This window comes from Podarcis melisellensis (assembly GCF_964234715.1).
Source record: "Podarcis melisellensis genome assembly, chromosome: 2".
NCBI classification, from domain to species: Eukaryota; Metazoa; Chordata; class Lepidosauria; order Squamata; family Lacertidae; genus Podarcis; species Podarcis melisellensis.
Genome location: NC_138529.1, coordinates 37,061,930 through 37,089,326, shown reverse-complemented (window position 1 = coordinate 37,089,326; position 27,397 = coordinate 37,061,930). Strand labels below are relative to the sequence as shown.

Here is a 27,397-nt window from a genome sequence, read left to right as displayed (position 1 = left end):
CAACCATCAACATTCTGTGGTCACTGAGCAAGCTCTGCTCTCTTGTAGGCTGCTTCTGAGTCCCACCCTTTTTTGTACTTCTGCAAACATTGCTGTTCCCTCAGATCTTCTGATACTTCCCTCTTATGTGTGGGTGGTACTGTTTTGGCTGAGTAACTGTTAGCACTCATGCATGGCCATTGGAAATAGAAGCATTACTGTATGCTTACTGCTATTTTTTACCCCATCCTCTTTTGATGAAGTGGAACATTTACACCCTCATCCCTTTCAGATGCTCTGTCCCAAACCAGATGCTCCCCAGTTCTTGTCAGCTTTCCCCCAAAGGTCAGCTTAAAAGCCACTCTGTGACCTTTAGAATTTTAAGTACCAGCTGTCTAGTTCTATTTTGGTACAAGTGAAGACCATCCTTTAATTTAACTTATGCCAAGATGTCCCCAGGTCAAGTTCTGAATACCTAGCTGAACATGCAAAAGGTAGCATTTCTGAGATGGCTTCCTTTGAGTATGGAAATGTGGTGAATACACTGCTAAATAGTATATTCAATATAATGTTGAGCGTACTTCAATAAGGAAACAGCTGTCAAATTAAGTCCATTATTAACAGCTGTTATAAATGGTTTTCTTAAGGCCTCGCTGGAACACGAAGAAGGCAAAATCCTCCGCATCCAACTTGAGCTCAACCAGGTGAAGGCTGATATTGACAGGAGAATTGCAGAGAAGGATGAGGAAATTGATCAGCTGAAGAGGAATCACCTGAGAGTTGTGGAGTCCATGCAGAGCACGCTGGATGCTGAGATCAGGAGCAGGAATGATGCCCTGAGAATAAAGAAGAAGATGGAGGGAGATCTGAATGAAATGGAAATCCAGCTGAGCCATGCCAACCGCCAAGCTGCTGAGGCATTAAAGAACCTCAGGAACACCCAAGGAATACTCAAGGTTCATATATATTTCTGTAATCAGGATATAGTTGTGATTGTTATTGTGCAAAGAATGGTCTCACAATAATATCTCAATATCATTTTTTAGGACACCCAGATACATTTGGATGAAGCTATGAGGAGCCAGGAAGATCTGAAGGAGCAAGTAGCCATGGTTGAGCGCAGAGCTAATCTGATGCAGGCTGAGATTGAGGAGCTCCGTGCAGCTCTGGAACAGACAGAGAGGGGCAGGAAAATTGCAGAACAGGAACTTCTGGATGCCAGTGAGCGTGTGCAACTTCTTCACACCCAGGTGAGCTTCTAATATGTAATGGGCACACACAAGGACATGAGGATAATCCAGTGGGGATAAATCAGGTGTAGGCTCTGCTCCAGAAATAAAGAGATCGTTGCTAATGTGTAAATAGGCAATTAACCTACTCATCACCACACAGCCTCTTTTCCTCATCATATTAAGAATCACTACTGTCAAGGGACATGAAGTGGACATTGGTACTCAATTAAGACCTTGAAAGGAGCTCATTTTATTTATTTAGCGTGTTTTTAGCAAACCCTTTAGCCAATAAATGTTCCAGAACAGTTTACGTAAGATCAATAACAAGCAAAATAGTCCTTGTTCATAGAAAGGTGATTTACAAGGCATGACTCAAGAAGAAAAAAGGCGTAAGGAGGGAAGAGGAAAACAGGCACCAGTTATTAAAGTAGCATAGTTGTTATAATGACCAGATAGAATGGAAACAGTTTAGTAAGAGGAGCCAAATGAAGCTGGTCTCCTCATGGAATTGATGTAGTGGCCTGATAGAATGATAGTTGCTTGGCAGCAACCTGATGAAATAACCAAGTAACAGTTGAGGGTAGGGATGAATGAAACTATCTGCTTTGATTTCTCTCTGTTTCTCATTTTTCCAATCTTCAGTTCACTAAGTTTCCTCATCAGTTTGTATTTTTTTAAAAAAGTAACACAAAATTCATTTTTAAAAATTATTATTATTGTTGTTGTTGTTAGCAACAATAGCAGCAGCATTTTAGTGTGCCTTTCTCTTAATATGCACATTTCTGTATGCAAGCAATTTCCCCTAATATAATACATTTGGTATGTCATTCTCACTGATAAATGCATCTTTATCCACACATCCTCAATATGTTTTTCTGCACACATTTTTTGCATCACAAACTTCAGAGGGCACATTTTGAAATATAGATGTATTTAAGTGTTACACATGGTTTCAGGATGTGTGAATTAAAATGTAAACCAAACCAAATTCCTCTCCCATTCCCTAGTTGAGGGAGGGAGGAGCCCAACAGAGCTGGTTTCTGCATCATAGGTATGCTGGGGAAATGTTTGTGGCTCATTTCTGAGTACCTGCAATTGTACTCAGCATCATTCTTTTGTACAAAATGCAAGCAATATGAATGACATATTTAGGCTTGGTCCTTTACGAAAACTATGATCTCCCATTCTGTATAGAATACCAGCTTGATCAACACCAAGAAGAAGCTGGAAACAGACATCTCACAAATCCAGAGTGAAGTGGAGGAGACTATTCAGGAAGCACGCAATGCAGAAGAGAAAGCCAAGAAAGCCATCACTGATGTGAGTTGGGCAGATTTTCTTTTGAAACTATAATCCTGCTTGCAGTTGGCATGGCTGGTTTCCTAAACTAGGGGAAATTTCTCTATTAATAGGCAGCCATGATGGCTGAGGAACTCAAGAAGGAACAAGACACCAGTGCCCACTTGGAGAGGATGAAGAAGAACCTGGACCAGACAGTGAAGGACTTGCAGCATCGTCTTGATGAGGCAGAACAGCTGGCAATGAAGGGTGGCAAGAAGCAGCTCCAGAAACTGGAGCACAGAGTATGTATTTCTTGTAAACAAGTTCACTCAGTTCTACTTCTTGAACAAACTGACCAGCTGGACAGCTAATGGCTAATTCCATTTCCCCCAGGTACGTGAGCTGGAAGCTGAAGTTGAGAATGAGCAGAAGCGCAGTGCCGATGCTATCAAGGGTGTGCGCAAATATGAGAGACGTGTAAAGGAACTAACCTACCAGGTGAGGACAGATAATTTTTTTCTGCATCTTTTGGAGGAACTGGTAAAAGCATTTTATAATCAGATGTACTCATGTTGTTTTCTTTTCTTTTGTTAAAAAAATATCCTGCTCTGTCCAGTCTGAGGAAGACCGAAAGAATGTTCTTAGACTCCAGGACCTGGTTGACAAGTTGCAGATGAAAGTGAAAGCATACAAGAGACAATCTGAAGAAGCTGTAAGTATTATTCTGAACTTGCTGTAGCTTGAGCTAGAATTATGAAGGTAAATTTGATATAGCAAAGGTTTCATTTCTATCAATAAGTACAAAATGAATTAGTCTCCATGTGGCAGAATTAGCTGCATGAAACAGGGGAGTTTCACATAAGTGAAACTTATGTGAGAAAAATTATCAGTGGATTGTGCCCTCAGTAACATGAACCCAAATTTTCATAATGGGAAGATTGCAGAAACCTTGCTCATATTGTTTTTAAGACGAGAAGATCCTTTAGCAGTCTGAGTAATTAAAGCAATATGAAATAGCAATAGTCACTTTTGCATACCACTTTACTGTACACATTGCAGTTCACAATAAATACTGTGCATTTCTGTAGTCGATTAAAGACATTATCATCTCATATAATAGTATTAAAGTGGTAATATACTGACCAATAATATCATGGGCAGGTCTGAATGTACAAAGAACCGTCAAGCTAAACTAACCAAGGTTTGGCATTATGTCCCAATGCTGCTACTGAGATTTATGCTTTCTCCTATACTCAAAATCATTTATACTATTTAAGTGTTAAAAATCCAGTACCTTGATTCATATATTTTTATCCATTTTCAGGAGGAACAATCCAATGTGAACCTGTCTAAATTCCGCAAGATTCAGCATGAGCTGGAAGAGGCTGAGGAGCGGGCTGACATTGCTGAGTCCCAGGTTAACAAGCTCCGGGTGAAGACCCGAGAGGTGCACAAGAAAGTTGTTGTAAGCGAAGAATAAGCTCAACAAAAAGCTGCAGTGACTGAAGAGAAGCGCAAAATGTGAAGCTCTTTGTCACTTTTGTAATTATCATTGTTCAGTTTCTAGAAAATAAAGATTGTAGATTCCTTTGCAAGATGACAAAAAAGATTTTATGCATTGCCTTTCTATACAGTACTATTCTTTTCATAGCATTTCATGTACATCATAGTTTCTGGCTAACCAAAGCTTTCTTAATTTCAGTAGTATAATCACTGAACTGGAGGAGAAGTCAATATAGATCTTATTGTTACCATTCTTTTGAATCAGACAATTTTGAATGGCCAAATCCCTTTTTTACTCCAATTGGATTATTCTGGGCTTGGTGGTTTAAGTCTGTAATCCTAAATTCATTTCCTTGGGAGTCAATTCCATTGATTTCAGTGGGACTTTTCTAGCTAGACATGGTTAGGATGGTGGTCCAAAATCCAAGCAGGGATGCTTAAGTGGTTTGTGGATCAAGCACTTGCTTTCCCTTTGCTTCAGTCACATTTAAGACAAATTAAATGGATTAGTACCCACAAATTTAAACATTTGAACAGGTATTCCTAAAGGAAAACAACTTTAAATGCCTGACTGAGCTGTGTAGAGTCAGCTCTACTCCACAGATTATTATTATTATTCACCCACCTTTCACCCTAAGGCCCAAGGCAGGTTACAATAATTTAAAATACAATATTAAAAACAGTGACCAGAAACAGTCACACAAACTGTAACAGCCATTGGAATTATTCAACAGTGATTAGTAAGTCTTTCCTCGTCAGATAATGCATGCATGTTTTGGAATTTCACAAGAGATCAAGAAAAGGTACAGCATTCTTAGATTAAGCTGCAATATAAATATTTTCTGGTGGAACCCCCATTAAAACTTGTAATATATTGGTTCTTCACCAAAGAAAGTCAGGATGAGAAAAGAACTTCAACTTTATTTTAAAAAAACACCTTTCAAAACACCAGCAAAGTGAATATAGAAGATAAATATCAAAGCATCTTGAAAGTAAGCGGGGATAATAAAATATGACATTTATCATTTAGTATGATGCTTTCATCTATCATGGGTTGAGCCCATACCTTCCAGTGATTCTCAGATGAAAACAGGGATGTTCTAGTCTGCATCAGGAAGCTTCTCCTGCATTCTGATCTCACTGCACATAAAGACGTCATATACACATACACACCTGTCACCTTGAGCAAACTGCAACCTCTCCGCCAAACCTACCTCACTAGATTGTTTAGAAAAAATGTGCGAGGGAAGTGATTGTGTATAAGACCGTCAACAGATAAATGGAATGAAATAATTTTTTTGTGGTAAGCAGCCTTGAGTCCCTGTCAGGGAAAAAGGTAGGATGTGTGCAGCAGAGTCTTAGGATATGTACACATTAGTGGCTGAAAACAGTGCTTTATTTCTTAAAAAAATGTTTAGGGGTACTCTCATTTTGACTCAAGAAAACCACCATTTTATAGTTCAAATTGGGAAAAATAATTACAGTAAATGGACAAAAGTACAAAGCTTCACAAAATGTTTAGGGGTATGCGTACCCCTGCATCCCCCCCCCCCGAAAAAAGCACTGGCTGAAAATATAGCAAAGTAGTCACCCACCCACCCCACCTTTAAGTGACATTTCCATTTGCCATACACATCAGAGACAGGGCAGGGATGTCTTTACCAGATGCATTTTCCCTATTTGGTTTCCCCATGCCTGCAATGCGCTTCATCTGCACATGCACAATGGATGTCCCAAATGTACATACCTCAACTTTACTGTGGCTTATGTTTTCAAATCAGACAGAAGCTGGTTTGAAGGGAAATGCATCAGACAACATTATTTCTCAAGGGACTATATGATCCATAGCTGTCAACGTTTCCCTTTTTTAAAGGGAAATTCCCTTATTCTGAATAGGATTCCTCGCAAGAAAAGGGAAAAGTTGGCAGCTATGATCTGATCATGTGTACATTGCTTCAAACACCAATGAGGGAAGTGCCCTGAAGCATCAAACCCCAAAGCAGGGAGTGCACGTTTCAGCAAAGTACCATCTCAGTCTCCGTACCCCCTGCCTGCTGCCCATTATACTATGAGGATAATATAATACCAGTCTATCATACAAGGTGGTTGTGTATATCTAAGATTGGGATCTTCAATTTTTCTGGGCTCAGATGCACAAATGGGAATGTAAGACACTGTTGTGGGCTCAGAATCCTCGCCTACAAAAAAATAAAATAAATCCCCAGCAAAACACCTATCCAGCAAAAAAGGAAAAACAAACGAAACATAAAAGAAAGCAAGGCAATCCTATCTCAACCAAAAACAAAAAAATCAAAACCACAAAGAACTCTTCCTTCCTTTATTGAATTTATACACCACTCTTCCTTCCAAAGGAGCCCATTTTTAAAGGAAGGGCAGCACCAAGGGGAGTGTTTGAGAGAGCTGTGATGCCTACAAGTGCCATATTGGAGATGCCATGTCTGAGATAATCTATATGAATTTCTCTGTGCTCTTCAGAAAGCAGTAAATCCTTGTGAGTGGGAAGCAAGACAATAGCACAACAAAAATTTCCATTTGCTTCTGGGTGCTAATTTAAAGTAACAAGAAGGATAGATCATTTTTCTGAAGGTCAAATCTAAAGCTTATGGGAAGGATTAATAAAAGAATTGTAGAGTTGGAAGAGATCCCAAGGGTCATCTGGTCTAACCCCCAAATACATTTTGGATGAAATACATTTAAAAGTGCCACCTGGCTCCTGCAGTTTTTCTGCAATTCGCTGTGCCTCATTGTGGGGCAATGAAGAATCTTCTGTTTAACAGAGTATATACAGATGAACTATGACTATATATTTTACTTATTTATTTTATTTTTAGAACATTTCTATCCCACTTTATTACCCTCACAGGCTCTCAATCTAGTTTACAAAAGATTATCACAATAAAAATGACATTAAAGTCTGGTACAGGAACAGAAATGACATGGTGTTCTCCTGATGCCAGGGTGATTCAGCCGGCACTCATCCTTGGTTTTCTTTGGTGTTGCTCTTCCTTGGTATTGCCCTACTAGGTAGTAAAGCCCACTGATGCTCTCTGAGACAAGAGAGTGGGGCTGTGCAGCTAGAACTCAGTCAGCCCATGATGGACGCAAGTTCTCCTTTGCAGTGATTCTCCTCCTACTTGGACGACTTGGAATTGATGCTAGAAGATTTCTTCTTGACCACTTGGAAATTATGTTTTAGTATTTCATCATTTCTTCTACATTGCTTAACATCTGAATGAAAATGGGTCGAAATCATCTGGAGATTTGGACAAAGGTGGCATTAATATGCAAATGACACTCAGCTCCATCTCTCTTTTTTCATCAAATCCTGGAGAGGCAGGGTGTGTTCTGAGTGCTGAGAAGCAGTAATGGACTAGATCAAAGACTATAAACTAAGACTCAATCTAGACGTGATGAAGGTATTGCTAGTGGATGCTTCATGTTCCTATTTGAGTGGTATTTGGCATGTTCTGGAGGCATTTCCCTGCAGTGGAGGGAACTCCACTGATCCAACATTGTCACTCAGGGCCCGAGTGGTCTCAGTGACTCAAAGTGCCTTTTATCCCTTGCATCTGACAAATGAACTGTGACCCAACTTGGGGATAACCTAGTTACAGTTATCCATGCTCTAGTATTTGATGATGTTTCTAGGAATATCTTTGTGGATTCTATATGTTGTATTCCACCTTGCCACGTTTTTATATGAATGTGCAGATGCCCTTTTAAATGTGTTGTGGAAGGGGCGATTATTGCTTTGTTTCTGTTCTTATTTTTATCATGTATTTAGTGTTTTTTTATATTGCAATTTTATGTTGTGAACCTCCCTGAGATCTATGGGTATAGGGCAGCATACAAATATAATTAATTAATTATTAATTATAATTGATAAATAAATAATTTTTGGGCCTATTTGACCTTTTACTCTCTAAAGAGCTTGCGGTCAAGCTATGTGAAGGATAATTTACTCCTAACCAATTATTTTTTTTCTAGAAAAAAAGGTGCCGGTACTCGCCATAAAGTTGTTACAAGTATGTGCCACACTTTTCAACAACAACAAAGATGCCGGTACTGTGTACCCTTGATTACCCCTGGAAAAATCACTGCTCCTAACTGAACTTTGAGGTCGTTCATTCTTTGGAGTGCCCCTGCCAAGTGAGATCTGGCATGTGGCTATAAGGAATAAGGGGTTCTCTGTGTTAGCACCCCAGAGAGGCAACACTGGCGCCAGGCAGAGACTTCTTATTCTCTCTGGCTTTTAAATGGATTTTGAGATTTTGGCTTTTAAAAGTTTTTAAGGCCTGTTTGTATTTAACTGTATTGCTGAATCTATGCTACACTGTGCCTTAATACTGTAATTGTTTGTTATATTTTAACAATGTTTAGGTGTGCCACTCATATAACTTTGGTTGTAATGGAGGCATAAAAATACTGTTCATACATAAAAGAATAACATTGAGCACTACAGATTGTATGCTCAAACAATCAGAATATCCCTTTGGGTGTATTCAATTAAATAATTGTACAAAATGACTTTACCCTTCTCCTCCCTTGTGTGCCCCCCAGCCCCATCTTTGCTTCAGAGGGTATGGGAACTCCCAGACCAGACTTAGCGGTGTGTGGGGAGAAGAGGTGGGGATGTTCTATTATGCAAGGAAAAATCTTTGTGCTGATGGAATGTTCCCCTTAGTGCTACTTTGAATATAACACTTTTGTTACGAGGAATAAACATAAATAAGTCTTGAGAATGCCATTGGAGTAATACTGTCTTGCACCAGCTGAGTGTCTGAGTCTCGTCTTTTAAATTCTTAGAATGCCAAACACGTCTGTCAGATCGTTTTGTGCCAACCATGAAATTTGACCTCCCTAAGTTTCCCTAAGGCCCTGTCACTCAAATTCAGAGCTGCAGAATACATAGAGAAAGCTGATTAATGAAAGCCAGAGTCTGCAGTAAATTAAGAGTAACTCTTTTCTTCCTATACATACAAATGGAAGGCTGCCATCGCATTGCCCCCATTGAAAGATTTGTAGTGCTGCATGACAATCCTGGATTTTCATGGCCACAGTGGGATAGCGGAGCAAAAGAGAAAGCAGGTTGCACAGCAGTATTGGCTATCACTTGGGAGGGAGGAGGGAGGGACACTCACAGGGGGAAAGTAGTGGTTTACAAAAACAGCAAAGGTGTGAGTAAAGCATGGAAGGAGAAAACAGAGAGGGAAGTGGTGATTCGAAACAATGGCAGATATTTGAATAGATGTGGTGGGGTGGGGGAGTGGCAATTTCAAATACAGTGGTACCTCAGGTTACATACGCTTCAGGTTACATACACTTCAGGTTACATACGCTTCAGGATACAGACTCCACTAACCCAGAAATAGTGCTTCAGGTTAAGAACTTTGCTTCAGGATGAGAACAGAAATCGTGCTCTGGTGGCGCAGCGGCAGCAGGAGGCCCCATTAGCTAAAGTGGTGCTTCAGGTTAAGAACAGTTTCAGGTTAAGTACGGACCTCCGGAACGAATTAAGTACTTAAAATGACGTACCACTGTAAGGTCCGAGTACAGTGAGAAGGAAGTTGGGAAAGGCTATGTTGGGAAAGCCTCTTGGTGTTAGCTTCTGTGTTGTACCCATCTTTGTTTCCCTCCCTGTTTGCTTTGAGTTTTTTCCTTTTAAAAACCCTCAGTATCCTTCTATCCCTGCTTTACTCAAATCTCTGCCATTGTTTAAATCAATTTCTCTCTCGGTGTTTCGCACTGACAGGAAAACAATGGCTGTTTTAAATTTCTCTTTCCATTATTCAGCTGCCTCATGTAAGAGATATAATGGAAGCAAAGCCTGCAAATATTCCATTGTAACTTCCAGAAATCATGTATTTCACTCCTGGTACCATGTGTGGTGTTTAGCATAAATTTCCAGATTCAACATAGCAATTTAGAAAAGATACTTTATTTACACATATGTGTACAGCACCTACAAACCGAACATTCTCTAGCTGAATAATCTGAAAGGCTTGCACAGTTCATCTTAACTGTGCAGTAACATATATCAGAATGGGGTATATGTGCAAAGGGGGCTGCAGAATAGGAGAGTGAAGGCATGAAAATGGGAACAGTAAGAACATAGCAAAGAGATATATAAGAGTTAAACTTGAAATCTGTGTAAGACAAAATAATAAACTGAATCTCAGGTTTCTCATATACAGATTTTGATGTTGAATATTTTCCAGTTATTTCCTGTATGTTAGGAATTCTCCAGGTAGTTGATATATGTAATATTCCACGATCAGCAGTTCACAAAGAAGGTTGCAGTTATGACTCAAAATTTAATTCCTTCTTGTCCTTCTGGCAGGTGAAGATTTTCTTGTAACCAACAGGCTTTGGGGAATGGACTGCTTTTAACAAAAGAGCTGGTGCTATGCTGTTTTACTGTCATTATTGGTATGGTTTTAATAGATTTTATATAGATTTAATTTTATCAATGTTCAATTGTTTTTTAATTATTGTTTTACTATGTTTTTGGCAGTTCTTATTTTTATCTGTAAGCCACCTCAAGTCCCCATGTGAAAATGTGGAGTATTTATTTATTTATTTTATTAATTAGCAGCAGCAGCAAGATGTAAGCCATACATTTTTGTTTTAAAGCATGAGAATGGTATAGAATGTAATTCTTGCATTTAGTTTTGTTTGGGGATTAAGTGGTTAATTTGTTATGCCTGACCTGTCTGAGGATCAAAGGGGAGGTAAAATTCAATGAATATGTGGTGGTTGTCATGCAGGCATTGTTTGTAGCTGAGAATTAGGACACTAATTTAGGGATTGCAAGTCACCATGATATAAGTCAGAAACTAGCTTTGGTTGGCAGTTTCAAGGCAGAATCTGGGAGACAAAGGATGAGCAAATCAAGGTGTGATATCAGGTTACAAAGGGAACATAGCTAAAATTTACCCTGTGGCTTTTCATGGGTGTGTAGTGCCATCTTTGAATATTTTCTCTCATTTTAGTTGACACTGACCAAAAAGGTCTTTCCCATGGCTTTTTCCCCAGCCAGAACTTGCCAGAACTCAGTTTTGGCAGCTCTCAGGTATGTGCCATTGCCATTATAAGAGAACAAGTCACCTTATTCTAGAAAAATAGCACTGGTCTTTTTCATCCCATTGGGCGACTGTGCAGAAGAAGAGTGTGAGTAGTTTCAAACCACCTTTTTTGCTTTCCTCAATTCTTTTACCATTATTGTGCTTCATTTCTGCACCTCCATCTCTACAAGGTCCATCAACTTATTATGAATGGCTTCTCTCTCACATACAGTGCCACTTTGCAGACCAAGAAAACAGAAACTAGAGGTTTCAGTCAAAGGATTAAGGAACACAAAAGTAAGATAGTGGATTGTGAAGAACTGAGAAGCAGGGAAGGAAGAAAAATGTGGAGTGGTGAGAGGGAAAGACTGTGAATCAAATTTGGTCAACTATGTAATATGCAGCCATGTATCTTGTTTTTCCTTAAATAATTACAGGAATAGGAAAACATAATTCTTACTGGGAAAGCACCGTGGTTATCTGTCACTCCCACACCATGATCAGACCTGGGATAGCTCAGTCGGTAGAGCATGAGACTCAAAGTCATGGGATCAAGCACTGCGTTGGGCAAAAGATTCCTTCAAGGCAGAGGGTTGGACTAGATGAGCTTCAGAGTCCCTTCCAACCATATGATTCTAATGAAAACTGAGATTAGCCCTCCAAGTTTGGCTAGGACTCTTAGGAAAAGAGTCTTTCACAAGGCTCCTAGCTGTGCAGGGTTGCGTGTGTGATATAGAGTGTGTCTCTCTATTCTGCTCATGGTTGAAATGAAAAAGGATCCCTTCATGTGCTCTGCCTTCCCAGTAAGCACTAGGCTCCCCCCATGGCTGTAATTATTTAAGAAGAAACAAGATAGTTAGCAACATGCTATTTAGCAAATGTCTAGCCTGTGTATGTCTCCTAGCCTTATAAACTGTGTTTTTGCAACCAGATGCTTGCTGGAGCAGCCAAAATGAGAGGACCCCTAAACATTTTTTAAGGGGGGAAAAAGCACTCATTTAATCTATAACAGTACAGTATTTCACAGTTAACATTCAATGGTGCTTAACATTTGTATTTGGTGTCTGGCAAGCAACTGTATTCGGTATCTGACAGCACATGACAGATTACACACAGTGGTGTTTATTTGATGATGTTTGATAGCTCACAGCTTGCAAAATTTCATATTTGATGCTTGCCAAAAAAGAACATATTTGACTAAAGTACTGACATTTCAATACTTCAGACGAATTTGAATTTTCCTAATCCAAATTTGAAAAAAGTAAAATTGGAAAATTTAGCAAATTTCAAATTACTACAAATATTTATTTTAGCTTCACTGTGCACTCACCAGCCTTCTCTTCTCTCCTTACCAGTTAAAACATATTTACTGCCATTCATTCTATCATAAGCATATGGGTTTCCTTTGAGCAATGTGTTGCACTCCCACTAAACACTAACAGCATCAGATGCATATATTTCTCTCCTCTACCAGAACACAAAATTGGTATCAGGATCAGACCACAATATATAGACTGCCACCCACTCTTCCCTCCTCTTGTCAAATTATTTTTAGATTGATTCATGGAGCTGAAAGATCTAATTATATCTGTTCCCGTCAAATATGAATGGAAATCTTGCTGGGAGTTAAGGCTGCCAAAAAGGTTTTGACCGAAGAAAGAAGAGGAGGCTGCTGTGTATGCAAATCACTTCCTATATAAGTAGTCTTGGGACCAGCCTCTCATGTCCTTGCACCAACAGCTTAAAGGTAAGAGTGTGAGAAGCTCGAGTTTAAAAGGAATAGAATCCCACCCTGAATTCTTCACATCCCAGTACATTCCTGCTGCATTTGACATTTCTGAGCACAGATAGCCTGTGTCAATAGGGATTTAAAATCTGCCCATCAGTTGCTACTCTATAATTTATTACTGGACCTTTGATAAAGGATCTATCATTTTTATTTTACAGTATTGGGCAGCTCAACCCTGCTTTACAGTCCACCTGATACCACACAAGGTAAGACACTGATTTATTAATTCCCTGGGGAAAGTCAGATACATGGTAGGAAAGGATATGCATGTTTTTCAGTGGGTTAATTGCTTCCTCCCAGCCTTTATGGACCATGTATAGCTATATCAAATTTTGTTATAAAGCTGCATTCCACTTAGCAGGAGGAAGTCAATTTTGGGAACTGGCCTTGAATATACTGATTCTTTTACTATCCCCTCTATTAGAACATCTGCCATAGCACAAACCCATGGGTCAAATTCTGAAAGGATGCACTATGGTAGGGAATCACAGTCTGCATCATGCCATGTATGCATAAAGGCCATAGTCTATATGGCTGTATGAATAATTTTGACATGGGGTTCTACTGTGCAGGGAGTACGCAATTCCTGCTGAAAGTTGTATGGTTTCTAATTTAATTGTAAACATAACAGGTAGCAGTGTAGAAGGGCTGTAGCTCAGTTGTAGAGCATCTGTTTTGCATACAGAGGGTCCCAATTTTGATATCTGACAACTCCGGGTAGGACTGGGAATGTCCCATCTAAAACCCTGGACAATACTATGGACAATACTGACCTAGATGGACCAATGGTTTGACTTGGTATAAGGCAGCTTCCTAAGTTAATCCTGCTTGACAGAACTTCTTGCTTGTTGGCACACGAAAGGACACAATAATACAATTCAAGCTACAAACTCCTGCAATTCCAGCATTCAAGTTCCTAACAGAGCGGGCTGAAGTAGCTCAATCTAGATGAGTCTGTAGGGGATGAAATCTAGTATCTGGTGTACAGAATCATTTTATAGAGGGATAGTTAGTTGTCTTGTAATAAACAGCAGTCTTGAGGCACCTTAGTCTATTGTGCACTGATAAAACAGTAAAGTGTAAGCCACTTGAACTAAAATGATAGTCTTTGGCTAGTTATAAATATAAGATACAAAAAGAGAACAATTATTATTTGTATATTTATGAATCACCTTTTGCATCTTAAGACATAAAAACTAAAATAGTTTTAAAAACAGTACAAAACCAACTGGAGATAGGCATTGAATTTTGTTTTTAATCAAAATAATATTATATTCTAACTCATATCATAAGAAAGAAAACAGTAGCCTTGCTCTAATAAGCACAGTCTAGTCACTTTAATCTTCTTCCTTATTGGCTACAAAAAAAGAATTTATGTGATAATTTATACTCTATCCTTCAACTGCAGTATCAATTCCTAGGGTGGCTTACAAAATATTAAAAATGACCAAAGCAAACAATAAATCAACCAACCAACCAACCAACCTACCAATAAGGTAATTTGACCCTGGCAGTTCCTTCAGCTTCTGCAGTTTATATAATCCGGTGTAATGGATGACTGAACAAATTCCACAGACCTGAAAATATCTAGATTTCAGGATTCAGAATCTATAGGTGCCAAGTATATGGTATTCCATATGAAAAGTAGAACCTTGGTTCTAAGTGCCAATGGAGCTGGATGTTGCCAACTCTCTGAAATACAGGATGTAATGCCAAAGGAAAAGTTGTATATTGGACGTATGTCCACATTTTCTTTACATGATTCATATTTTTATTTCCTTCAGCTTTTTGTTTGCTGAGCTGCGTGCTATAAACCGCAGTCATGTCTTCAGACGCGGAGATGGCCATTTTTGGGCCAGCTGCCCCCTATCTACGAAAGCCAGAAAAAGAGAGAATTGAGGCCCAGAACAAGCCCTTTGATGCAAAGAATTCAGTCTTTGTGACAGATCCTAAGATATCTTATGTGAAGGCCAGTGTCACAGCCAGGGAAGGAGGGAAGGTCACAGTCAAGACGGAAAACGGAGAAGTGAGTAGAAGGAATGCATTGTTAAAATTGCCTCATCTCTACTTTTTAAGATGATATAAATTGGCCTTTTGTTTGGTTGGCTGTCTGTCCTATATTTGTTCATCTTCCATTTAATCCTTTTCCTCCCAGTCTGTAACAGTCAAGGAAGATCAAGTCTTTTCTATGAATCCTCCCAAATATGACAAAATTGAGGACATGGCCATGATGACCCACCTCCATGAACCTGCTGTCCTGTATAACCTCAAAGAGCGTTATGCAGCCTGGATGATCTATGTAAGTATACTCTGAAGTAACATGCCTCTCTTTTTATGGTGGAACTAGATTTTAATCTAGGGGTGAGGAAGTCTGTGGCTCTCCAGATGAGACTCTAACTCCCAGAAACTCCACCTAGCATGATCAGTGGACAGTGTGTTGTAATACAGTTATATTTGGAGGGCCATAGGCAGTTCTGACTTTGGGGCAGAAGTCCAGGGTCCCTTGCAGCAAAATGCCCTCCAAGTGCAGCAGGGCTAGCTTACCACATTTTGAAGTACATGAAGTAATGCATGTTACCATCTAAAGAAGTAGCCTCATAAGACCAATGCCTAAAATTAGCTAACTGCACTTCTGGCCACAGGTTTCCTACCTCTGCTTTAAGACCTCCCAAATATCACTTTCTTCTCTCACACCACACAACCATGTTAGGTTTCTACCTTGTATCAGTTAGCCAGTTTGTATTGCTCTTTTGTGGGCAAAGTAACTATTAGCTGCCAGATCCTATATTATGTTCCTAGTGTCTTGTATCAATCAAGGACAGGAATGTGGCAAAAGTCTACTCATATACAGTGGTACCTCAGGTTACAGACACTTCAGGTTACAAACACTTCAGGTTACAGACTCTGCTAACCCAGAAATAGTACCTTGGGTTAAGAACTTTGCTTCAGGATGAGAACAGAAATTGAGCGGCAGCGGCGTAAGGCCCCATTACCTAAAGTGGTACCTCAGGTTACGAACAGTTTCAGATTAAGAACAGACCTCCGGAACGGATTAAGTTCTTAACCAGAGGTACCACTGTATTTGATTTCTTTTCTTCTTTTCTTTTCTTTTCTCTCTTCCCTCATTCCCAATGATAAACATCCTGTCCTAAGTATATATCCCTGAATATCCTGCTCAGCTCAAAGTTCCTTAGTTTGGGAATTATATACAATTGACTCACAATCTTTGCAGGGGTTACATTCTGGGGGGTTGTGCATAAAACCAAAATTGTGTATAGCCAAAACAACTCTGAAACTGCCCCCACTTTACTATCCCTACCTTTCTGAAGCCAGTGTGCCAAGCATGCCTTGCTTCTCATGCAAGGCAAAGAGCATCTAAGCTCTCCATCTTGCTTACTACGCTCTGAGAGGTCTTGGGTGGCCCCTGCAATATTCTGTCAGCGCCTTTCAGAGCCTGTGTGAGACCTTCCCAGAGCCTAGTAAGCAAATTTGAGAACTCTTTTCATGCCAGGAAAACCTGCTCCAGGAAGAGCTTTAAAGCAATCTGCATTATGGGCATTTAATCTGTGTGATTTCAGCTCTCCGGTCACCAAGTATGCAAATCTGCAATTGTGCAAGTTAAATTTGTACAAGTTGTGAGCTAACTGCATTTTAAACTCTATTGGGAATATTAGAAAAATCTACAATAGGCTCCTCTGTTGGCTAGCAAGGCCGCTCTTACACCTTAATAACTGTTGATATATACTATTGTTGTACTGTGTATTTTGGGTCTATGGACCACAATAAAGCTGTGTGTGTGTGTGTGTGTGTGTGTTACAATAGACAGGATAAAACAAGCTAGATATGTTTTTCTTCTTCCAGACCTATTCAGGTCTCTTCTGCGTCACTGTCAATCCATACAAGTGGCTGCCAGTGTACAACCCAGAAGTGGTATCTGCCTACAGAGGCAAAAAGCGTCAAGAGGCCCCTCCCCACATCTTCTCCATCTCTGACAATGCCTATCAGTTCATGTTAACTGGTGAGTATATGGATCTCTTTGAAAGAGCGAACATTTTCTCAAGAGAAACCTTAATAACTTTCCTAGGAAATGTGGAGGTCTGTTAAGATAGCATATAGAGAAGCATTAGAAAGCTGGCTCAAAACAAATTAAGAAGTTCCCTAATCATGCTAATACATGTAGTCCAATTCCTGCTCAAAAGGTAACGTTGGCTCATTTTTTCACCAAAAAAGAATACAAAACTTAAAAATCAACAATTGTTGACAAAAAAAAATACCAATATTGCTGAAATGTGATTCCATTTTTCAGTGTAAATAGAGAATATTCAGTTTGACTCTTGGAAATGAATGGTTTCATATTTTATTCTTACTGGGGAATTCATTCCTTAAACAAAATTCATGCAGAGCTATTTATAATTAATACACACATGCATAAATGGCACACACAGTTTTGAGAGTCATTGGGAAAAGCAATGAATATGCATTCCAATTATGGAAAACTAATTCAGTTTCCCATTGCTACAGATATTTCATCAAATGGTTTCCACACATTTCTAAGCATACTTTGTAGCCATAGAAGCTATATACTTCCTTTTAAAAAAATCCCACAAGCTGTAAAAGATACAAAAGCTGTAAAAAATACAGATGAATGTATTTTGTGTGCATGGCTGAGCTCCTCTAGCATCATAGCATATACACAATCTGGGCTTTGCCCTGCATATTTCTTACCTATTATGACCTGCTTGTATGCAAGCCACTGCAAGTTCTTTAATAATTACATGCAGTGTCATCCTAAGCATGTTTGTTCAGAACCAGGTCCCACTGAGTTTAATGGGACTTTTCCTCAAGTTAGCTCACACTGAACCATAGCTGCACTAAATTAATAACAAGTTCTTTTTTGTTATATATCTTTCCAGATCGTGAGAATCAGTCAATCCTGATTACGTAAGTTTATTTCCTTAATGAAATCAATGCTGACTTTGTGATACAGTACAACAGACAATAAAGGAATTTTGTCAAAACTACCTTATCCTACCTGAGAGGAAAGATTCAATTACATGTATAGTCCTCTTTAATGCTGGTACAGTAAATCTCCAGTGATCTAGTTTTCTGAAAGTTCTACAGTTGCATTACACAAAATTTCAATTTTATTTCTATAGAAGAGGGGCATTTATCTGACCCCCTAGTTTCTTAGTAGGCTTTGAAGAACATGTGCTGCTTGCTGGCTATTCCTCTCTAATATTCCTTTCTAATAATATGGGGTAATGGCAGGGTAATAATAATAATAATAATAATAATAATTATTTATACCCGACCCACTCTGGGTGGCTCCCAACAGAATAATAATAAGAATAAGCAACAAAACATTAAAAGCTTCCCTAAACAGGGCGGCCTTCAGATGTCTTCTAAAAGTCAGATAGTTGTTTATTTCCTTGATATCTGATAGGAGGGCATTCTACAGACCGGGCGCCACTACCAAGAAGGCCCTCTGCCTGGTTCCCTGTAGCTTCACTTCTCGCAGAGCGGGAACTGCCAGAAGGCCCTCAGAGCAGGACCTCAGTGTCTGGGCTGAATGTTGAGGGTGGAGACGCTCCTTCAGGTATACTGGGCCGAGGCCATTTAGGGCTTTAAAGGTCAGCACCAACACTTTGAATTGTGCTCTGAAACGTACTGGGAGCCAATGTAGATACTTCAGGACCAGTGTTATATGGTCTTGGCAGCCACTTCCAGTCACCAGTTCAGCTGCCACATTCTGGATTAGTTGTAGTTTCTGGGTCACCTTCAAAGGTAGCCCCACGTGGAGCGCATTGCAGTAGTCCATGTAACGCTCTGATATGTGTTTGATCAACAGTGGAGAATCTGGTGCTGGAAAGACTGTGAACACGAAACGTGTCATCCAGTACTTTGCAACAATTGCCGCCACAGGTGACAAGAAAAAGGATGAGCCGGTTGCACAAGGCAAAATGCAGGTAAGCTTTTTGTTAGAAAGGATGAAATGTGGTTTTGATGCAGTCTCTATATAATTAATCTTACAATAATACATACATTGCAGGGTACCCTTGAAGATCAAATCATCAGTGCCAACCCCTTGCTGGAGGCTTTTGGAAACGCAAAGACTGTGAGGAATGACAACTCCTCGCGTTTTGTAAGTCTTCTGCAGAATCTGAACATAGTAGTTGACCTTCACTTTTTTAAGGGTGGTCATCATACAGCAAATCTGTAGTAATGTATTTGCAGAATCTGCCTCATAGGATTTGTAATTACATGCCTTTTCTTGTTTAAAGGGTAAATTCATCAGAATCCATTTTGGTGCCACAGGCAAACTGGCTTCTGCTGACATTGAGACATGTAAGGGATGGGATCTTTCTTTCTCTCTTGCTCTCTCACTTGCTTTCTCTTTCACTTGCTAGTTTCTTAATTGGTTGCTTCTGTTTCTTGTCAGATCTGCTAGAGAAGTCCAGAGTTACTTTCCAGCTGAAAGCTGAAAGAAGCTACCACATCTTTTATCAGATCATGTCCAACAAGAAGCCAGAACTGATTGGTAAGAGGCATTTGCTATAGTGGCTGTTGCTAAAATCTTGTGCTGATGCTGGATTATGCAATGGATGAAAATCTGTGCTTCTCCTTATTCAGAGATGTTGCTGATTACTACCAACCCATATGACTTTCACTTTGTGAGTCAGGGTGAGATCACTGTTCCCAGCATAGATGATCAAGAAGAGTTGATGGCAACTGATGTAAGTAGCATGAACAAGTGAGTTTTTTTGGAGTATCAACTAGAGGTAATATAAAAAATATTCACTTGCACATCTTGATTCAATTATCAGAGTGCCATTGACATCTTGGGCTTCAATTCTGAAGAAAAGACAGCCATTTACAAGCTAACTGGAGCTGTAATGCACTATGGGAACATGAAGTTCAAGCAGAAGCAACGTGAGGAGCAGGCTGAGCCAGATGGCACTGAAGGTATTTACAGAATTTGCAATGGGACTATGAGCAAAAGCCTTCAACCAAAAAATGCCCTTAATCCTCAGCTGCTCCTAACTTTCACTTGAACAGCTGAAGTCCAATGCATAAGAATGAGAGCCTAAAGTTACAGTCCGATTAACGTTTACCTGCACGTTTCATTGCATTCAATGAGGATTAATTTTGAGTAGACGTGTCTAGCCTTATACTATTTTATATTCATTTTCTTGTCTAAGTCAAGCCAGAAAATGTTTGGAAGTCGATACAATCTAGAAATTTGAATAACAGTGATAGTCCCGCCAAATCTATCCCAACTAATCTCTTAGCCACAAACATAGGAGTCAACTCTTAGGGGCTGAGGTCCCTTTGCCGCCCTCCCATAAAGTATTTGAAGGGGCTGTACACAACAAAAAAAGTTAATGGGCATTGCCATTCAAATGGTGTGCACGTGATGCATTTTGGGATCAATTATGCAGGTCAGTGGGATGCAGGTGGCGCTGTGGGTTAAAGCCTCAGCGCCTAGGACTTGCCGATCGAAAGGTCGGTGGTTCGAATCCCTGCGGCGGGGTGCGCTCCCGCTGCTCGGTCCCAGCGCCTGCCAACCTAGCAGTTCGAAAGCACCTCCGGGTGCAAGTAGATAAATAGGGACCGTTTACCAGCGGGAAGGTAAACGGCGTTTCCGTGTGCGGCTCTGGCTCGCCAGATGCAGCTTTGTCACGCTGGCCACGTGACCCGGAAGTGTCTCCGGACAGCGCTGGCCCCTGGCCTCTTGAGTGAGATGGGCGCACAACCCCAGAGTCTGGCAAGACTGGCCTGTACGAGCAGGGGTACCTTTACCTTTACCTTATGCAGGTCAGTGCTTACCCAGCCCCAGCCCAATATCTGATTCAAGTTGACACCTCTAGCGACAAACATGTAGTTTTAGCTGATTAATTTGCTATTATTTTATTTATTAAATTGGTATACTGTCCTTCATCCAAGGATCGCAGGGTGGTTCCCAGCATAGAAATACAAAGTGAGAACACAAAACTCATAATAAAACAAAAACAAACCAATAACTCTTTTCTCCCAAACACATTTAAAAGGTCATAGAATGTTAATCAGCCAAAGGCCTGCTTACAGAGAAACACTGTAAACAAGGCAAGCCTCCCTCGGCAGAGTATTCAACAAATGGGGAGCCATTGCAGAAAGGCCTGTTCTGGACCTCTCATGGAGAAGGCACTCAAAGAAGGGCCTCAGATGATGACTGCAGAATCCAGATAGGTTCATTATGGGGAAAAGCAGTCCTTGAGGTATTGTGGTCCTGAGTCATTTAAGGCTTTATAGGTCAAAACCAGCACTTTGAATTGGACCCAACCACTGCAGTCAGGCCAGGATTGGTATTATTATTATTATTATTATTATTATTATTATTATTATTATTATTACTACTACTATTTTATCGTTTATACCCTGCCCATCTGGCTGGGTTTCCCCAGCCACTCTGGGAGACTTCCAGCAAAATATTAAAAAATAATAAAATGTCAGACATAAAAAACTTCCCTGAACAAGGCTGCCTTCAGCTGTTTCCTAAAAGCCGTTTAATTCTTTATCTCCCAGACATTTAATGGGAGGGCTTTCCACAGAGAGGGCACCACTGCCGAGAAGGCCCTATACCACCTTGCTCCAGAGAACAGCCTAACAGCCAAATTCTGTACCAGCTGAAGTTTCTAAACCATCTTCAAAGGCAGCTCTACATTAGTAGTTTCCATGTCATACACCAGGAAGTTAATTTGTGTTCAGAGAGGCAGCCCTATTCTTGCTTCTAATCACTGAAAAATCAGTCACATCTTAAAAAAATTAGGGAAAGTATTTTACTACTCTGCTTCTTCTATTTGTATTCCTAGTAAGATCTGTAGTATTTCTAGCAGTATTTCTATACAAGCAGTGTTGTTTATTCATACATTCATCCAATGTAGAAAATATTATATATTGGGCTCATAAACCTTTCCTCTTATATCTGTGCTCAGTTGCTGACAAGGCTGCATACCTCATGAATCTCAATTCAGCAGATCTGCTGAAAGCTCTGTGCTACCCCCGAGTCAAAGTCGGCAATGAGTTTGTCACCAAAGGCCAAACAGTCCAGCAGGTAATGATCTGCAGTACAAAACTCATGGTGGATGGACTCCACTTTTTTGCTCCAATTATCTGCTGACTGTTGTCATTCTATTCTTATAGGTGTACAACAATGTTGGTGCTCTGGCTAAGGCTGTCTTTGAGAAGATGTTCTTGTGGATGGTCATTCGTATCAACCAGCAGCTGGATACCAAGCAGCCTAGGCAGCACTTCATAGGAGTGTTGGACATTGCTGGCTTTGAGATCTTTGATGTAAGGAAACAGGGCCTTGATGGAACAGTGTGAGAACATAGTCACAGTAAAACCTTTAAGCAATTAAAGAGTGTAGTTCAATAATGTTCTCAATGCAAAGGCAATGAAGGAGGGAAATTGTTTCCAAGCCGTTAACTGGAGAGGATGCCAGACACAAAAATATATGGCATTGATAAGGAATTGTAGATATGATTTGTTATGAAGAGCAGTGGCGTAGCGTGGGTTGTCAGCACCCGGGGCAAGGCAAGTAATTTGCGCCCCCTAACCCGGTAGGGGCAGAGAGCTGCGAGTGCGCCCCCCGATGTTGCACCCGGCCCCCCCGCACCCCCCATGCTACGCCACTGATGAAGAGCATGGTTCATAAATCCAAAGCATCTCTGGAGCGAGACAGAGTGTAAGCAATGTATCTGAAAGCACTGGAAGCAGTACATTCAGTGAATATGCGTGAATTTGGGCTCAGCAAAGGAGAAAATAACGAGTAGACCTACAAGTATGTCCAAAGTTTGTTTCGGAGGCCAAAACCAGCCCGCCCGATCCCAATTTTACTTTGGGGTAAAATTGTAAAAAACAACTTTGGTCGGCCCTCACGCATGTTCACTTCATCAAATCTGGCCCTCTTTGAAAAAAGTTTGGGCACCCTGTGATATGACTTTAAATTACTGCCAAGAACTGTAAAAATAATAATAATAATAATTGCAGAAACCTGAAGAGATGTAAGGTTTTTAATATTAACCATTAGAAAACTAGAATGAAAAATACTGTTATACATGGTGGTCTCTTATACGATATATTTGCACTGTCTAGTTCAACAGCCTGGAGCAGCTCTGTATCAACTTCACCAATGAGAAACTGCAACAGTTTTTCAACCATCACATGTTTGTGCTGGAGCAAGAGGAGTACAAGAAAGAAGGAATCGATTGGGAGTTCATTGACTTTGGAATGGACCTGGCTGCCTGCATTGAACTCATTGAGAAGGTCTCTTAAAAATTACTTGTTTAGCACATGCAAACAATCCCTGTTTTAGCAAGGTGCTTAAGCTTATGCTTAATTATAAAAATGAATAGCTCCATAATAATAACAGAAATTGTGATGATGCTTTTGTCTAAATTTCATGCAGGACTATGCCATTTTACTAAATGTGCACTATGAATAGTTCACTTTTACTGTCAAATACTAATTACATTAGTTGGTTAGAGTGTGGCACTGATAACACCGGTGTTACAGGTTCAATCCCCATATGGGACAGCTGCATGTTCCTGCATTGCAGGGGGTTGGACTAGATGATCCTCAGGGTCCCTTCCAACTCTACAATTCTATTAATTTAATTTAGTAATTTTACTTTTACTCTCCTTGTTCCCTCCAGCCAATGGGCATTTTCTCCATCCTAGAAGAAGAGTGCATGTTCCCCAAGGCAACAGACACATCTTTCAAGAACAAGCTCTATGAACAGCATCTTGGCAAATGCAAGAACTTTGAAAAGCCCAAACCTGGCAAAGGGAAGGCTGAGGCTCACTTCGCCCTGGTCCATTATGCCGGCACTGTGGACTACAACATCAGTGGATGGCTGGACAAGAACAAGGACCCCCTGAATGAAAGTGTAATTCAGCTCTACCAGAAATCATCAATGAAGACACTGGCTTTGCTATTTGCTGACCGCCCTGCAGAAGGTAATTCCTGCTGCACTTTGCAATTGGCTCATGAACATAACCCATAATTAGCAACTTAAAGAGATGGTTGCTTTAAATTCTAGTGGTATATGTTTATGTAATTCATTGAAGGATTTTAATTTCATTCATGTATTTTATAATTTTTATGTTTTAGAGGGTGGCGGCGCCAAGAAAGGTGGCAAGAAGAAGGGTTCCTCTTTCCAGACTGTATCTGCTCTCTTTAGGGTAAGCACAACTTCTGTTTGTGAAATGGGAAATAAACTTGCTTTAAATCAATGTCTTTTTCCTAGCTTATATTATGATTTGTCAAATCATAACAAAACCTGAGAGGGAAAAAACATAAACATAAATGAGATCAATATGTTCAAAATAGATTGTCTACAAATAGTATATTTATATATCAAAATCTATTTATCTATAGTTATATCTTCAGCAGCTTCCAATGTCAAAGACGTGGGCTGTGTCTCAGTTGAAAATTTGGCTTTTTCTTGTGTATTAAACATCAACATGCAGGTAAAACAAATATTTCTGACCTCATAGGAGAATTTAAACAAGCTGATGAGCAATTTGAAGAGCACCCACCCTCATTTTGTGCGCTGTCTCATCCCCAATGAAACTAAAACACCTGGTAAGACATTTTAGTAAACATTATAAAAAAGAGAAGGAAATTCTACCCTGTAGTATTAATCCATACTCTAATGTTCTCTAAGGTGCCATGGAGCATGAACTTGTATTGCATCAACTGAGATGTAATGGAGTGCTGGAAGGTATCAGAATTTGCAGAAAGGGATTCCCTAGCAGGATCATTTACGGTGATTTTAAACAGAGGTCTGTATATTCCATACTATTTTACTATTATGCTTCTCAGTTCTTTAAATATATGTTTTCAATACAATGCAGTATAATCCAAAGCACTCAGAAATAAGTCCCACTAAAGTAAAAGTAAGCCTTCAGCCTTTGTACATGTTAATCTTTTAAGAATGCTGAAAATCAACTAAGAACTCACTGATGGATGATTAGTGTATGTTTATATTGAATGTGGTTGAGAGAACTGGAATGAAATAATAAAAAGGTATATCAAGGATAGGCTGTGTACTTCCTTAATAGCTGTGTACCTCTCTGTACAGCAATGGAACTTCTTATATTGCATCAGCTTGCAGCAGCATAATTAGATAAGCTGAAAGGCCACCTGCAGTAAGATCATGTTACTAAGAAACATCTTTTCAAATGTTCATCATGTTTAAGAAAGTTTCCCTAGACATAAGTTTTACTTCACAGCCAAATTCAGTTTTTAATCTCTTTCAGATATTATTCTGTAACAAAAACAATTGTGGAAGTTAGTGCCAGCTATCATAATACTTTGGCAAAATAACAACTGTAAGCTTTTCTCAACAGATACAGGATATTGAATGCAAGTGCCGTCCCAGAGGGACAGTTCATGGATAGCAAGAAAGCTTCTGAGAAGCTTCTCGGTTCTATCGATGTTGACCATACCCAATATAAATTTGGCCACACAAAGGTAAAATTACTTTTTATTACAAGACTGTAATATTTGATTTTGTTGAGATAGTGATTAATACTTTGTGATATTTTATTTTCCCAGGTGTTCTTCAAAGCTGGCCTTTTGGGTACTCTAGAGGAGATGAGAGATGATAAGTTGGCACAGCTGATTACACGCACCCAAGCTGTTTGCCGTGGTTACCTGATGAGAGTGGAGTTCAAGAAAATGATGGAAAGGAGGTAGAGTTTCATAGTCTGTAACAGGACTCATTGTGTGCCCAGGAGGAGACTCCCTGGCCCCAAGAGACCACCAGAAGGAATAATAACTTGTGACAATGTGTTATGGAATAAAAATTGGCCACATCTTTATTAAACCTTTCAGATGTAGGAAGACATTGACTTAGGCATTGGGCGTGTATCCCTCCCAGTCCCCAGCCGGGGGAACTGGAGCTCCTCAGGGTGAATGGGATATGGGAGCATGCACAGCAAGAGGCTTGTGTATGCTGGCATCCCACCCCATATCCCTGCAATGCAGGGGAGTTCACTGACAACCTTTCAGTGTATGGCCAATGACTCCCATATATAAACCCCTTTAAGAGGGGACCCTGGAATCGCTGCCACGGGGGGGGGGGTGAGTCACCACTTCACCCCCCACACACCTCATTTAGGGAAGATAGACTAAAGGATTCCACCCAAGGCCTAAAACCGCCAAAGTTGTTACAAATTGCTATGGGGAAGGCAAAACCTGACAATGCAGGGAAATTCCTTCCCGGCTCTTCAACAGCAACCATCCAAAGACATAGCAGCACACACAAAACATTGTCTAATGCTTTTTGCAGGTTAACGAAAGGGAGGGTTGGGTGGGTGAAGCTCCAGAACCGCCTCCTATTTAAGCAACTGGCCCCACCTCCCTGTGGTGCTAATTGACTGAGGTTTGGCAGGAACCTCCAATGACTAGCACAGGGAGGCCAGCCCAAACAGCTGGTGGGTCCCACGTGACTGGGGTGCTGTGTGCGGCCCCGCAAAGGGCACCCACAAAGGAAGATGTGAGCGCTCATTATCAAACTGGCAATGAGTCCAGTTTGATAATGAGTTCATCAACACATGCAGGTTTAATACAGATTAAACAAACTTGAAAACAAATTTTATTTTGGAATCGTCCTTAAGGTTTAGTTTGCTTTCTTTACAGAGAGTCTATCTTCACTATTCAGTACAATGTCCGCTCATTCATGAATGTGAAGACTTGGGCTTGGATGAAGTTGTACTTCAAGATCAAACCTCTGCTGAAGAGTGCTGAGTCAGAGAAGGAGATGGCCAACATGAAGGAAGAGTTTGAGAAAACTAAAGAAGAGCTTGCCAAATCAGAGGCCAAACGGAAGGAGCTGGAAGAAAAAATGGTGTCTCTGATGCAAGAGAAGAATGACTTGCAGCTCCAAGTCCAATCTGTAAGCATCACTGGTAACATTAAATTTTTTTGTCCAAGTGACTGAATGCCTGACACATATAGATTGGATACAAGAATTCAAAAAGTGCCAAGAATTTTTGGAGCTAATAAAACATATTTTAAAAGATAATTATAGATATCAAGTATATAATAAAGTGCAGGAACAAGGAAAGATAGAAAGAGAAGAAGAAAAATCCTCAGTTCCACCTCTTCATTTTTATTCATTACTTTTATCCCACATTCCCTTCCTTTGCCTGATAACTCTTGCTTCCACACATGTCTCTGTCCACTTCCTCCTTCAACCCACTACTTAGGTTCTCCCCTGCCTCCAACCCTTGCTCATGTCTCCACTAGCTGCCTTCTCTCTATCTTCCCTATGCTAAACTTCACTGTACACCTTATTACCTTCTTCCCTTGTTCAATGCACCCCTATTCTGGTCTGTTAGCAAAGGCCAAACTTCCCAAAGTCAGAAACCCCTCCCACCCACACAGTTGCATATCAATGTGCAGATTGTCCTTGAATCCCTGGTAAAGGAATTTTATCAAACTTTTGCTTATGTGGTGTATGTCTCAACTAAAAACCTACT

The 27,397-nt window shown here is 40.1% G+C and overlaps 1 protein-coding gene across 3 annotated transcripts in view; it reads left to right on the top strand.

Moving 5' to 3' along the window:
* The window catches only part of LOC309361978 (myosin-1B), a 130,005-nt gene that overhangs the window by 51,894 nt on the left and 50,714 nt on the right, over positions 1–27,397 (top strand). The window contains exons 1-22 of one of the 3 annotated variants that reach the window (XM_081897390.1): positions 12,762–12,827; positions 13,028–13,075; positions 14,654–14,895; positions 15,025–15,168; positions 16,731–16,887; positions 17,783–17,810; positions 18,718–18,835; positions 18,919–19,011; positions 19,151–19,214; positions 19,309–19,407; positions 19,500–19,603; positions 19,694–19,832; positions 21,842–21,960; positions 22,050–22,199; positions 23,004–23,174; positions 23,563–23,866; positions 24,021–24,091; positions 24,407–24,494; positions 24,577–24,694; positions 25,262–25,385; positions 25,470–25,606; positions 26,556–26,811. In XM_081897390.1, the coding sequence (XP_081753516.1) occupies positions 14,692–14,895; positions 15,025–15,168; positions 16,731–16,887; positions 17,783–17,810; positions 18,718–18,835; positions 18,919–19,011; positions 19,151–19,214; positions 19,309–19,407; positions 19,500–19,603; positions 19,694–19,832; positions 21,842–21,960; positions 22,050–22,199; positions 23,004–23,174; positions 23,563–23,866; positions 24,021–24,091; positions 24,407–24,494; positions 24,577–24,694; positions 25,262–25,385; positions 25,470–25,606; positions 26,556–26,811 (2,688 nt within the window). In that variant the 5' untranslated portion in view covers positions 12,762–12,827; positions 13,028–13,075; positions 14,654–14,691. Of the gene's footprint in view, positions 1–626; positions 936–1,025; positions 1,230–2,405; positions 2,532–2,623; positions 2,795–2,885; positions 2,991–3,108; positions 3,205–3,816; positions 4,249–12,761; positions 12,828–13,027; positions 13,076–14,653; positions 14,896–15,024; positions 15,169–16,730; positions 16,888–17,782; positions 17,811–18,717; positions 18,836–18,918; positions 19,012–19,150; positions 19,215–19,308; positions 19,408–19,499; positions 19,604–19,693; positions 19,833–21,841; positions 21,961–22,049; positions 22,200–23,003; positions 23,175–23,562; positions 23,867–24,020; positions 24,092–24,406; positions 24,495–24,576; positions 24,695–25,261; positions 25,386–25,469; positions 25,607–26,555; positions 26,812–27,397 lie in introns of those variants that run through there. The other 2 variants (XM_081897392.1, XM_081897391.1) reach the window with 2 other exon arrangements.